Source organism: Plecotus auritus (genome assembly GCF_963455305.1).
Source record: "Plecotus auritus genome assembly, chromosome: 3".
NCBI classification, from domain to species: Eukaryota; Metazoa; Chordata; class Mammalia; order Chiroptera; family Vespertilionidae; genus Plecotus; species Plecotus auritus.
The window spans coordinates 48,056,697-48,070,281 of NC_137772.1; the positions used below are offsets into that span (position 1 = coordinate 48,056,697).

The 13,585-nt window shown below is 42.3% G+C and overlaps 1 protein-coding gene across 2 annotated transcripts in view; it reads right to left on the reverse strand.

Moving 5' to 3' along the window:
- Window positions 1-12,828, reverse strand: part of GPC6 (glypican 6) — a 1,157,351-nt gene extending 1,144,523 nt beyond the window's left edge. Inside the window, exon 1 of one of the 2 annotated variants that reach the window (XM_080660993.1) lies at window positions 12,072-12,828. In XM_080660993.1, the coding sequence (XP_080517119.1) occupies window positions 12,072-12,231 (160 nt within the window). In that variant the 5' untranslated portion in view covers window positions 12,232-12,828. The remainder of the gene's footprint in view (window positions 1-12,071) is intronic. The other variant, XM_080660992.1, reaches the window with a different exon arrangement.
- Window positions 12,829-13,585: the final 757 nt, after the last annotated feature.

Below are 13,585 nucleotides of genomic sequence, written 5' to 3' on the forward strand. Positions count from 1 at the left end.
CACTTGTTAAATCTTTTGCTGTAAGAAAAGAAAAGAAAAAGAAGAAAAAATCAGCTATTTTAAAGTTTACCATTTTTTAAAGTTTTTAAAGCTTCCAATTGTTGGGATTTGGAATAAAATAGTAAAAGCAAACAGCTAAATAGCTTTATTTATTTATTTATTTATTTATTTATTTATTTATTTACTTTTTCAGGGAAAAGCTAATGCCTGCCATTCCGTAATATATATAAGCATGGTGGCTTTTTTCAAGTTCATTTTGAAATTGCTATTGACTTGGAGCTATTCTGACCCGGTAAGAAAATAATAATTGAAAGTTAGTCATCTTTTTCCGAAGACTTCAAAGTGTTTTCTTTGAAGAAAAAAAGAAAAGTTGCCTCAACTTCTTAGCAACCTTTAAGAGGAAAAATACCTGTGGATCCCTGATTTCAGCTCAGGAGCACTGACCCTGCTAATCCCAGCTGTCCGGGGGGCACAAAGAAAGCAAGCCCATTTTTCAAGAAATCCAAGAACTCAAATAAGGTGCCAACAGACTAGCAAATAAAGCCTACAGGTCACAGTTGTGCATACCCAGAATGTATTATGTTACATCTTTAATTAAATGAGTATAAAATGCAGTGACCAGCTCTAAATGTAGTCTTTTTGCAGAAGAGTCTAGAGATCAGGGGAAAAAATGACTACATCTGCACTTAGGATGCTGGTGTATGAAAAACAGCTCAAAGAAGGGGTAGGGGATAGAATTTACCCTAGTCAGAAATCTTCTAAAAAGGACAAAAAATAAGTCCTATGTAACCATAGAAAGCCTGACATATTAGCAATGAATAATAGGATTTTGACAGAGAAAAAAAAAATGCTTTCCACAATGCTGAAGTTCTTACTTGTGCAGATGTGTCCTTGGCAGCTGGCTTAGGCCCCTTTGTTCCAAGCATAGATAATTACGAATTGAATTGGTCCAATCAATCTTTCTCTTAGTCCCCCTAGTGGCCAATGTAAACATTTGAAAAGCCTGAGGAGATCCATGGGTACAATTTGGAGTAGCAACACTTTCTCGGTGAAGATTGATTCTGACCCAAGATCAAGGTGAAAAATAACACAAGGTCATTGCCCAAATTTGACTGTCTACTTGACAAACACCTGGATTTAAAACTACAATGAATGCACCTAGAGTGTGGCCCCCAGAGACTCAAAAGACGGTGCCCGGACCAGCAGCAACAGCATCACCTAGGAACTTATCAGAATGCAAAGCTCAGGCCCTACTCCAGAACTACTGAATCAGAAACTTTGGGAGCAGGGCCCAGGCATTTGTGTTTAACAAACCCTCCAATGAATCTGAAGCATGATGAAGTCTATGAACCTCAGCTCTAGATCACTGGTTCTCTTCCATGGATGCGGAATGCATATATATGAAGACAAGCAGGAAAGAAGGGAGAGAAGACAGAAAGTAGACTATCCAGTCCCAGGTCAATTAAATCAGAATATCTGAAGACGGAGCCCAAGTACAGGCTTGGAGCCCAAGTATAGGCTTTTTTATTTTTTCATCTCTCATGATTCCAGGATAGCCCTGGCTCTTTCCAACTCGAAAAGGACCAATTGTTAAATTTTCAGGAATTTTGTGAACTGGTTGTTAAATTGTTACTAGCTTAAAATCAGTCATGGTGGGAAAATTTATACCACAGAAATTGGCAAAGGCTACACTCACGTTTCCCCAATCCCTGCCTCCTGAGAGCCAAGTGTTAAACATTTATAGGTTCACCACTGACAAGAGTTGAAAAACACTGGACTAAAGCAATGATGCCAAATGCTTAATTAAGTCAGACAGGGTGCATAGTTCCTCTCAATTGTTCCATTACCCCTCAATTCTTTGGAATTCTTATGAAGATTAACCAAGCAATTCAGTGGCCACACACTCGGGGAAGGTGGACAGAAGTGCCTGAGTGAAGATATAACTATGACTGGTCCAGGTCAAAGGCCATGGTCCCTTTCCTTCCTCTTCCAGGCACGGGCAGAGGAAGCAGCTCTGGAATGAGAAAGGTGAGTAAATCTTCTGCGGCACTTCTGAGGGTAGTCTGCCTCATCAGTGAAGGCACACACAAGAAATCATCTCTTTTGTACCTCCGGCCGTTATAACGACGCTTTGACTCTTGGTACTGCAGCAGGCACCTTCTTTCCGTAATGGAGCTGACCTGGTGTAATTCGGTCTCAGGGCTGAAAGATACAAAGAACCTGGGACCCTGGTAATACTGTTAACTCCCCACTTCCCACTTCCTCGCTCCTAGAGCTGCTCTATGTTGGGACTTCTTATGTGAAATAATGGCTTTCCCTGAATATGTAAGCCAGTTGATATTTTACAGAGAGGAAGGGAGAGGGATAGAGAGTCAGAAACATCGATCAGCTGCCTCCTGCACACCCCCCACTGGGGATGTGCCCGCAACCAAGGTACATGCCCTTGACCAGAATCGAACCTGGGACCTTTCAGTCCGCAGGCCGACGCTCTATCCACTGAGCCAAACCGGTTTCGGCTTCCTTAAACTCTCTTACTGAAACTTCTAGATAGCAGAGTAAAGTTTTTTCCCTTTCAATTTGGCCTCTTCCTTCTCTGATGAACTCATTCACTTCTTCCTCTCTCCTCTCATGCTCATGTAGGCCCTCAGCATCTCACGCGTTAGTGTCTAAAACAGCTCACTGGCTTTCCTCCCTCTCTCCCCCTGGGCCTTTCAAGATTTGCCTTCTTTTTCATCCTGTTTGTAGTGTTTGACCAATCCAAACCAAAACTTTCATCATATCACTTCACTGCCAAGAACCTAGGATGATGACCTACTTCCTACCATATAAAAGCTAGGATTTTCAAAGCCCATCAAAAATCTACTCTCTCTGTTCTCTCAAGTTCTTAATAGACCCCTTTCTGAGATTGACAGTAGGACCCAAGGAGCTTTATTTGGGTGTCAATGACTGATGGCATATGAGGGGATATCCCTCACAGCATGAGCCATTCCAGAGATAACAGAGGGGCTACTACCAGGAAGGGGAAGAGGTTAAGGGAATTCCAGGTTAGAGGGAAGAGGGAGATAAAGCACTGTTGATCAGCCTTAGGGTGTGGAGAGCAGTACTGGCTTGGAGTTTTTTACAGGCCCCAGGTTTGTCTTATACCTGGCTAGTAGATGCTGGCTGCAGTTCTGGGGTACACAAAACAGGGAGGCTGTAAATAATTAAATATATGCTTCTTGCCCTGGCCTGTGTGGCTCAGCTGGTTGAGTGTTGTCCCCGTGCACTGAAAGGTTGCCAATTCGATTCCTGGTCATGGCACGTACGCAGATTTCGGGTTCAAGTCCTGGTCAGGGTGCATATGGGAAGTAACGGATCAATGTTTCTCTCTCCCTCTCCCTTCCCTCTCTCTAAAATCAACAAAAACATATTTTTTAAAATATATATGCTTCTTTGGGCTATGTTTAAACAGCTAGATGTGTAAAAACATTAATTTAGCACCACCCATAGGCTACAGAACTAAGGGTCCATGCCTACGGTGAAAAGGTAAACATAGAGCCAATATGCATGGGTCATCTTTGGATCACGTACCTGGTCATTAACCTGGCCCTCTGGCTGCTTCTCCTGTCCCTCTCTCAGCCCGTTCTCCATTCACTAACTGTTTCCCCCAGGTTCTGGAATTTCTCTCATGCTTTCAGAGTCTTCTTACCATATGGGCAAAGAGCATACGCTCCAGTGTCCCCTTCCTGTACAGACTTTGCATTGCTCTTTCTCAAGGAAGCATTTCCATAACCCTATGATGAGATCAAATGCTCCTAATAAATGCCTCCATAGTGCCAGGTACCCCAGTGCTGTGCACTTTATCTCAGCTAGTCCCTGTAAATGGTGCCCTTATTTTCTGCTTCCCTTCTTGGATTAAAGTTCCCTGGAGTCCTATATCCAACACCTGGCACAGTGACTTACACATAGTAGGTAACAAGAAATATTTATTGGATGAATGCAAAAAAAAAAAAAAATGCCTAAAGGAAATCAAGAATAGGTTAGAAAAATAATTAACCTGGATGATGTGTAAATGTGAAATCACATTTCTATTTTTCTTTGTTACTAAGTGGTACATTTGTTTAAAAATATTTGTCATCCAGGTTTATTCAAAACTCTTAAATATTTCTTTCCAGGTTTATTAGAATTTTTAAACCTTTACCTAAGACCTGCCACTCTGAAACCCTTTATTTATAAATATGCCATCCCAGGGAGTCGATTACACTTTCAAATAGTATCATGTATATCACTGAAAAAATGAATTCTGCTGGGGAAATCTATGACACCATTTAAAGTTAAATTATGTGCCAGCTAAAGAATTTAACAGAGAAGAATTTGGTCTGTAAAGGGATATAAGCACCAAGTTTAAATGAATATTAAGTATTCTGTTTATATTGGCAAGACAACTCTTAAGTCACCTTACTGACATTGCTAAAAGTCTTTTGAAAGATGAGAATTAAGGAGAGAAAAAAAAATCTTATAATGTTACTTTTGTGAGCTTCAATATAAGTTAAGATTAAACTATTAAAATTATTTTATCAACAAATCTTTTACTACAATGTTTAACCTAAACTCATATTTCTATACAAATCTAGTGACTAAATGGTAAGTCACTTTGGTTTAAAAGGACTTAATCATTTCGAATTTTTTAAGTGTTCATAAAACTGGCCCATAATTATATAAGACCACTGGTCACGCTCTTACATAAATTATGATGCAATGTGTATACTATAATATTTTAAAGGACATAATGCTGTATATTTGAAATCACTTTTGATTGTGGCCAACATTTCCACATGCACAAGCTGATAACATGTGGTGCAATTTAAAGATGTGAGTTTTTGCAACAAAAAAAATTAAGATACTTAGGAATAAACTTAACAAAGGAGGTTACAGACTTGTACTCGGAAAACTGCAGGTGTTGAAAAAAGAGATAGAGGAAGAGATAAACAAGTGGAAGAATATACCGTGTTCATGGATTGGTAGAATTAACATCATTAAAATGTCCATACTACCCAAAACAATCTATAGATTCAATGCAATCCCCATTAAAAAAAAAAATGCCAACGGCATATTTCACAGACCTAGAACAATTACTCCTAAAATTTATATGGACCCAAAAAAGACCCCGAATAGCCACAGCAATCTTGATAAAGAAGAACAAAGTTGGAGGGATCAATACCAGACATCAAGTTATTCTACAAAGCCACTATAATCAAAACAGCCTGGTACTGGCACAAGAACAGACATATAGATCAATGGAACAGAACAGAGACCCCAGAAATTGACCCAAGCCATTATACTCAATTAATATTTGACAAAGGAGGCAAGAGCATACAATGGAGTCAAGCCAGTTTTGTCAATAAATGGTGTTGGAAAAACTGGACAGATACATGCAAAAAAAATGAAACTAGACCACCAACTTACACCATACACAAGAATAAACTCAAAGTGGATAAAAGACTTAATTAAATGTAACAGATGAAACCATAAAAATCCTAGAAATCATAAGTAGCAAAATCTCAGACAGCTCTCGTAGCAATATGTCTACCGATACAGCTCCTAGGGCAAAGGAAACAAAGGAGAAAATAAACAAATGGGACTACATCAAAATAAAAAGCTTCTGCACAGCAAAAGAAACCATCAACAAAATGAAAAGGGAGCCATTGTATGGGAGAACATATTTGGCAATGATACATCTGATAAAGGGTTAATATCCAAAATATACATATACATATAAGAACTCATACAACTTAACAAAAGGAAGACAAACAATCCAATAAAAAAAATGGGCAAAGGACCAAAATAGACACTTCTCCAAAGTGGACATACAGATGGTCACAATACATATGAAAAAATTTTCAAAGTAATTGATTATCAGAGAGATGCTAATTAAAAGAACAATGAGGTATCACCTATCAGAATGGCTACCATCAACAAATGACAAGTGCTGGTGAGGATATGGAGAAAAGGGAACCCTATTACACTGCAGGTGGGAATGCAGACTGGTGCAGCCATTATGGAAAACAGTATGGAGTTTCCTCAAAAATTAAACATGGAACTGCCATTTGACCCAGTGATATCACTTCTAGGAATATATCCTAAGAAACCAGAAACACCAATCAGAAAGGATATATGCAGCCCTATGTTCATAGCAGGACAATTTACAATAGCTAAGATCTGGAAACAGCCCAAGTACCCATCAGTATATGAGTGGATTAAAAAGCTGTGGTACATTTACACATGGAATACTATGCAGCAGTAAATAGAAAGGATATCTTACCCTTTGAGACAGCATGGAGGGACCTGGAGAATATTATGCTAAGCGAAATAAACCAGTCAGAAAAAGACAAGTATCACATGATCTCACCCATATGTGGAATCTAGTGAACAAAATAAACTGATGAACAAAATAGATCCAGAGACTTAGAAGCATGGAATAGACTGTCCAATCTCAGAGGGAAGGCAGGGGTGGTTGGGAAGAGATCAACTAAAGAACTTATATGCATATATGCATAACCCATGGACACAGACAATAGGGTGGTGAAAGCCAAGGACAGGGGGCCGGGTGGGCTAGAAGGGGTCAAGGGGGAAAAAGGGGAACATATATAATACTTTCAACAGTAAAGAAAAAAAATGTGAGTTTTTGGTAAAAGAGTATATCAGTCAACTCAAATGAACTCTTTTTCCCAATGATGACTTATTATCCTTTAATTAAATCATCTAACATATCTCTGTTCACAAGGATCATGCTAAAATTAATTCCCAAATCAAGAGATTAACAAGTGGCACTCCTAACAGTCCAGATTTTAGATTGCTTTGATACCCAGAATTAATGTGACTCTTTTAGAAATCTAGTGACTGGACAAATCAGTAACAAAACAAAAAAAATTGAAGTTCAGCTAACCCTTTTATACCTCACACTTGGAAATGCTTTTAAAGATATCAGCCAACTAAATGGAGGGGGAAAAAAATCAGAGATTAGTGCAGCAGGCAGATAAATGGAAATTAAATAATGTATCCCCAACTTGGAAATTTAACATGTCTGTAAAAGAGTTACCAAACACTGTTTTTCCATTTATGTTACGGTGATATCTGCATGCAAACTGAAAAAATATTTGTGCTGATGGCAAACATTAAGAAAGTTGGTTTGTGCCGAAACCGGTTTGGCTCAGTGGATAGAGCGTCGGCCTGCGGACTGAAAGGGTCCCGGGTTCGATTCCGGTCAAGGGCATGTACCTTGGTTGTACGCACCTTCTCAGTGGGAGGTGTGCAGGAGGCAGCTGATCGATGTTTCTCTCTCATCGATGTTTCTAGCTCTCTATCCCTCTCCCTTCCTCTCTGTGAAATATCAATAAAATATATTTAAAAAAAAAAAAAAAAAAGAAAGTTGGTTTGCTAGGGGAGCAGAGGGAGGGAGGACAGGTTCCTTGGGAAACCTACCTACGAAAGAAAAGGACTACTGAACCAAGGCCAGGTAAAGGGAAGAATTACATATTCTCAAATTTGAAACCAAAAAGTTTCCAGTCAACTAGCAGGGTATAAGAGAATGTTCTATATTTTTTTAAATTTTAGACTTTGGGATAGATTTTTAGATTTTTTTAGATAAATTACTATCAAAGAGATGAGGAAAAGTTTAATACTTTCTTTTTTTAATTTTTTTTCAATTACAGTTTACATTCAATATTGTTTTGTTTCAGTTTCAGGTGTATAGAATAGTTGTTAGACAATCATATGCTTTCCAAAGTGGTCTCCCCAATATTCCCAGTACCCATCGGGCACCATACACAGTTATCACAATATTATTGACTATATTCACCATGCTGTACTTTATATCCCCATGAGTATTGTGTAACTGCCAATCTGTATTTCTCAACCTCTTCACCTTTTCCTCCCAGTCCCCCAATCGCCCTCCCCTCTGGCAACCATCAGTCTGTTCTCTGTATCTATGAGTCTGTTTCTGTTTAATACTTTAATATCCAGCTGTAGTCCAACTCTCAAAATATTGGAGACAGAAAAAGGGGCAAAATTAATACTGAAAACTAATACTGTTAGTTATATATTATTTTTTTCCTAATTTGAAGAAATTTTCCTTCTCCCTCTATCCACATGATAGCTTCCTATTGCAAGGTTTGTGGGACTAACCCAATATTCCAATAAATCTGGTATATTGGAAACAACAAAACCAAACAGAAGTTCTTTAGATTCTACCTTTTATATAACCACATCTATACCACTAAAATGACAGGGAATATACATAAATACAGGGACAATTTAGTGGTGGCATGTGGCCAATTCCTGAGAACAGAAAATCCAAAGTCAAAGTGATTTTGAAAATTGTAGATTTTGCAAATAAATAAAAAATATTCATCATGAACTGTCAGGGAATATATATGGTGATTGATAATACCAAGCTTTATACAATATTGGGGAGAAAAAAATGATTTTACAATGCATTCATTCAACAAATACAAAAATGTATTGGCCATGGTTAAGTCTATGGAACCAAGTGCCTGGGTTTGAATTCTAGCCTCCTCACTTTCTCATCCTTGGGCAAATTAATTATTTAAGTCTCTTCATCCAGGAAATGGAAATAATGGTAATAATAATAACCTTCTAAGTTATTAGAAGGAGCAGGTAAGGCAATGTTTATTTAATGTTTAAAATTGGTAATGTTTTCAAATAGGTGCTGGGTACATAGAAATTTCTATATATGGGATTGCTAAATAAAGTTGCATCTGATAATTAATGAAAAAAGTGAGCAGTAGGCTAGTAAGTACCATTAAATCAGCTACACAGTATTACAATAAATAACTCCAAGAATGCTCAAAGCATAAAAGAGTGGCACAGTAAGCCTCAAACAACATTTCCTGAATTGCCCAGACTTTTAAGCGGATGCTCTTTTCAGCTGTGGAGTTCCTTTAGCAGTTCAGAGCCATCAAGATGAGTCAGGTTGGAAAATGAGATAATATTACTGGTGCTCAAAGAAAGACTGGGATGTTTCACACTGACCTTTGATCAGAATAACAGTCCCTACAAAGAACTTGATGATCCCCTGCTCAATATCTTCCTAGAAGACAGAACAAGAGAAAATAAGCAAGCACGCTGTGAAGGCTTTTGGCTAGATACTTGGAAACATTTTGGTACCATAAGAATGACTAGGTATTAGAATGGATTGCTGAGAGGGGCTTAAGAATCTGCCCCCTTGGAGGTCTTTCAAACAAGGACAGATAGTCCATCTGATCTGCCTGGGATGCTTTAAAATCAAGGCTGAGTGGAGATTAATGGTACAAACTGCCCCTTGACAGCCTCCTCCCTCCCAAGCACTCTCTGAGAGTGTAACTTTATATATTACCCATCACAGTCCCTCATCGGTTGAGTTTGAAGAACTCCCTTTTATCTTAGAATAGAAAAGGGCAACATTATTTCACAATTGTGAGTTCTGAGTAAATCTTTAATAATGTTGTGATGAAACATAATGTCCTCATTACTTTTCTTTCTTTTTTTTTTTTTTTTAAACCAGGCAAGCTACCTGCAAATGGCTTTCAATTAGAAACAGATCTCATGAATCTAAATTCTGAACAGCGGTTCCTTTAAATGCATGTTCCCTGGCAAACAAATGGCATATGCCGTTTCTCAAGCAAAACATTAAAAGTCCAAATAAGGCATAGGATGGAAAGGAGTTCAAAGAAAGGATAACCACGAGATAATGAAATGTAAATTTTATGAGGAACTGAGGAGGAGAGGAAGAGTGTGTTCATTTAATAAACTGAGATATTTCCTAAGTGATAAATTCAACAGCAATAGGTAGTACCGAGTAAAGTTTGTTTTGGAAAAAAAGTATATCCTTAGTATACAATTATCTTACAATTCACTTGTTCCACAGTGACCTGTACCTTGATAATTTCAAGTAAATAGTACCCTTAGTCCTAGAAAGTACACTCATTTTAGAAATTCAGAGCTATTAGCAAGCACTGTACTTGTCAAGGGATGGAGGGAAGCTGGGGGGGGGGGGACGACTGTAGTTAAAAATATACTGAAGGATTTATTTAACCCCTGCAAATGTTCTCAGAAAGCAAATAATGACTACACAAAGAAATCATTTTCACTAAACACCTTCACCTTCACCTTGATATTAAGGAGCTTTGCATCATGAACTGTTCTTCAGAAAGCCCCATCATCTACTGAATACTGAAGCAGTTTAAAAGTACCTCACAGTTTTCCTCTTTGAGATATCTTGTCTGAAATCAAGTTGGGGAAATATATGTGTTTAAAAGATACAGTTTGAAAAAAGCCCAGATTAGAGAAAAAGTTCCTAAAAGAAGTCACCCATACTACAAACCTTTTAAAAGTTGAATTCCCTGAGATTTGGCGGGGGGGGGGGGGGGGGGGGGAGGGGCGCAAAGTAGATCCTTATCAATTAATTAAAAAGAATGAAATAACAGTAGACAAAAGGGAAAGGAGAGTTGAGAAACTTAAGGAGCTGTAGGGGCCGCTGGCATCTATTCACTGATTAACAAATTAAGGAGTTCTGGAAAAGGGAGAAGTGACAGGGGTAGAAGAGAAGTCTTATAATTCACCACAGATTCCGCCTTCCACTCACCAGAGGCTGGCGGTGTCTGGCTCAGAATTGGAAAAGACTCTATATATAATACTCTCCGTGAGTATGAAGTATGGGCTATTTTTTAATGCCTAAATTCATATAAATGTGTTATTTCGGTATAAGTAAAAACTCTCACGTGTAGAGTTTGTAGATCAACCACAATAAAAGAGCAATTCCACTAAATAGCCAAAATATTATAAGATTATCTGCAAAATGCTTTTCATCCATCGACCAGTTCTTTGACAAAATGCAGAAAGGCTGGTGGAAATTCGGCGTTTTGACTTGGCCATTTGAGGTCACCGAGGACTTCGGCGGCCAGTTTGAGCAGCCCGCGTCCTCGCAGCATCTCCTGGTCCCACTCCGCCGCTCTCAGCTCAGTTCTCTCGCAGCCACCAGATTCTCTCCCCCGGACTCGTTTCATTCACAGAGCCCCAGAGAAGCTCGGATTCGGTTGGAGGTAAGAGCCGGAAAACAGGCACCCAGGCTGCAGCGCAAGTTCTTGTAGACCAAGTGCTACCCGCACACTGGCGCCCAGAAAGCGGGTGGGGGCTCTCTAGCTCACAGGAATAATGCTTGGGGCCAGGCACGCAGGGGACACTGGATCGGGAGACCCTGAGATGAATCCACTACTGAACCACTCACTTAAGTTGGCTCAGCTTCCAAGAGCCGGCGTACGAGGCCGCGCTCAGGACCCGTAGCTGCGCCGGGTGGCTGGGGTTTCCCCCCCAACCTCAAGTGACCAACAGCAACCCGGGAAGCACTGAGAAACCGTACGGGGAAAGTCGCCCCAAACCAGAAACAGGCAGCCCGAGAACTCCCCAAACCATCCCGGAACTGCGGGAGTCGGGAGGCCGAGTCCCCCGGTGGGGGTCCCCCAGCTCGCCCGCCCAGAGCCCCAGCACCGCGCTCTGCCTCTCCAACCCGCAGAGAGTGGAGCTGGGAGCGAGGGGCGAAGGGAGCCCTCTGCGTCTCTCCACCGCCCCCGCCGGCGTGAGGGCGGGAGTGGAGAAGGCGCCACTCAGACTGTGGCGCTGGGCAAACTGCGGCCGCAGTTTTTCCAAGTTTGCACGAGCGAGAGGCATGGGGTGGGCATCCCGCTAAGCCATCTGCCCTCGCGCCGCGGACACCCCCGAGTGTTCCGCGCTCCCCGGCGGGAGCCTACAAGCAAGCCCCGCAAGGGCGCAAGGGCGCGAGAGCGGAGGAAGGGAGGGAGGAAGGAGGGCGCTCCCGCGTGTGCACACAATGAGGCAGCGGAGGCGCACACCTAACCCCGCGGGAGCTGCCGAGAGAGCATCCGCCGCCCGGCGCGGAGGCGCGGCGCCCGGAGAGCCTGACAGAAAGTGAACACCAACAACTCAGCAACAGGGGGAAGGAGGAGGGCACCGGGCGGCCCGGGAAATGTGTGGCCGCCGAGGGCTGCCGCCCTCCTGGGCCGCGCGCCCGGGCTTACCTGCGATCTCCTGGTAGGGGATGTCCGCCAGGCTGAATCCCTTGGCACTGTACGCCTGGCGGACCTCGCCGCAGCTCCGAGCCTTCACATCCGCCCCGGCCGGGAGGGACAGCAGCAGCCCGGAGAGGGGAAGAATCACAGCCCCGATCCAAGAAGGCATGGTGCACCATGCAAATCCAGCTCGGTAAACCCCACTGCCCGTGCGCTCTTCACCTTGCCCCTCTAGCCGAAAGCCCGCCAGAGCCAGCGGCGCACTCCTCGCCGCTGCCCAGCGTCACCCCCTTCCGCCAGCCGAGGGGACGAGCAGCGCAGCCCTCTGGACCGCGCTCAGCAAACTTTTATAAGCCAGATGGAGATGGCAAGCCAAACAGGGCTGGCTGGGAAAGCAGCCGCCTTGCTCCTCTAGCCCCCCAGGTCGAAAAGGGTGCAATCAAAACGAGAGAGAGAAGGAAATGTTTCAGAATCCACCTTGAGGGTTCAGAGCTGCGATCCGAGTTCCGAGCCGCAGAATCCTAGAGCGCTGCGAGCTCGACTCGCCGAAGTGTGCGGCGGAGGTGGGAACGCGCGCTGGCTCTCCCGGGAGGGAGGTGGACTGGCGAGCGCGAGTGTGTGCGCGCGTGTGTGTCGGTGCGAGCGCGGGGTTCTTGGGGACGTGTCTGCGTGGAGGTATGTGTTGGGGATATACGGGTTCCAGAGGAAACCTCAGTTTCACACAGGCTGATGAGGGAGCCTGTGAGAGAGTCCTCCTGAAATAGGAAGAGAGGAATCCTGGAGGCTAGAGGGAAGGAGAAAGGAGGGGAGAGAGAGAAACGTGCTACTTAGTGCACAGCCGAAATTCAGAGACAGAGTCGAATGGAAAACCTGGACTGGATCTATTTCTACTTGGTAGAAGAAAAAAAGGGGGGGCGGGGGCAAGGAACGTTCCTATTTTCTCATTCCCATCACATCCTTCATACTGATCCAAATGCTACCTTTAATGACATAAGTAATAAATTTAGAAAAACAGTATTTTAAGTCCTTCACGCATACGTTTTAAACTATATTTTTGTGGACCTAAGGGACAGTGTAATTTCAATTGTTGCTCTTAATATCTTCATGACCTACTGAAACACAAAGCCAGCCTGGAGATAAACACATAGGGAAACCCCTCAATAGCAGAGTACACTCACTCTATTTCATTGTTTAATTTTTGTTTGTCTTGTTCGTTTTTATTTTCTAAGGGCAGTCTGTGCACACATTAGAGACCAATGGTTTTTAATTTTTGTTTCTGGACCCAAAACTTTCCCCCATTTTAATTTTAAATATTTCATGATCTCGGATCAGAAATCATTATGCTCAGAGACATGGAAGCCTGGAACAAAGTATGGAATCTCAGAGGGAAGGCAGGGGAGAGTGGGTGGATGGGAGGTAATCAACCAAAGACCTTGTATGCATGTATGCATAACCCATAGACACAGACAATAGGGTGCTGAAGGCCTGGGGGCGGGGGGGGGGGGGGGGAGTTGAAGGGTGTC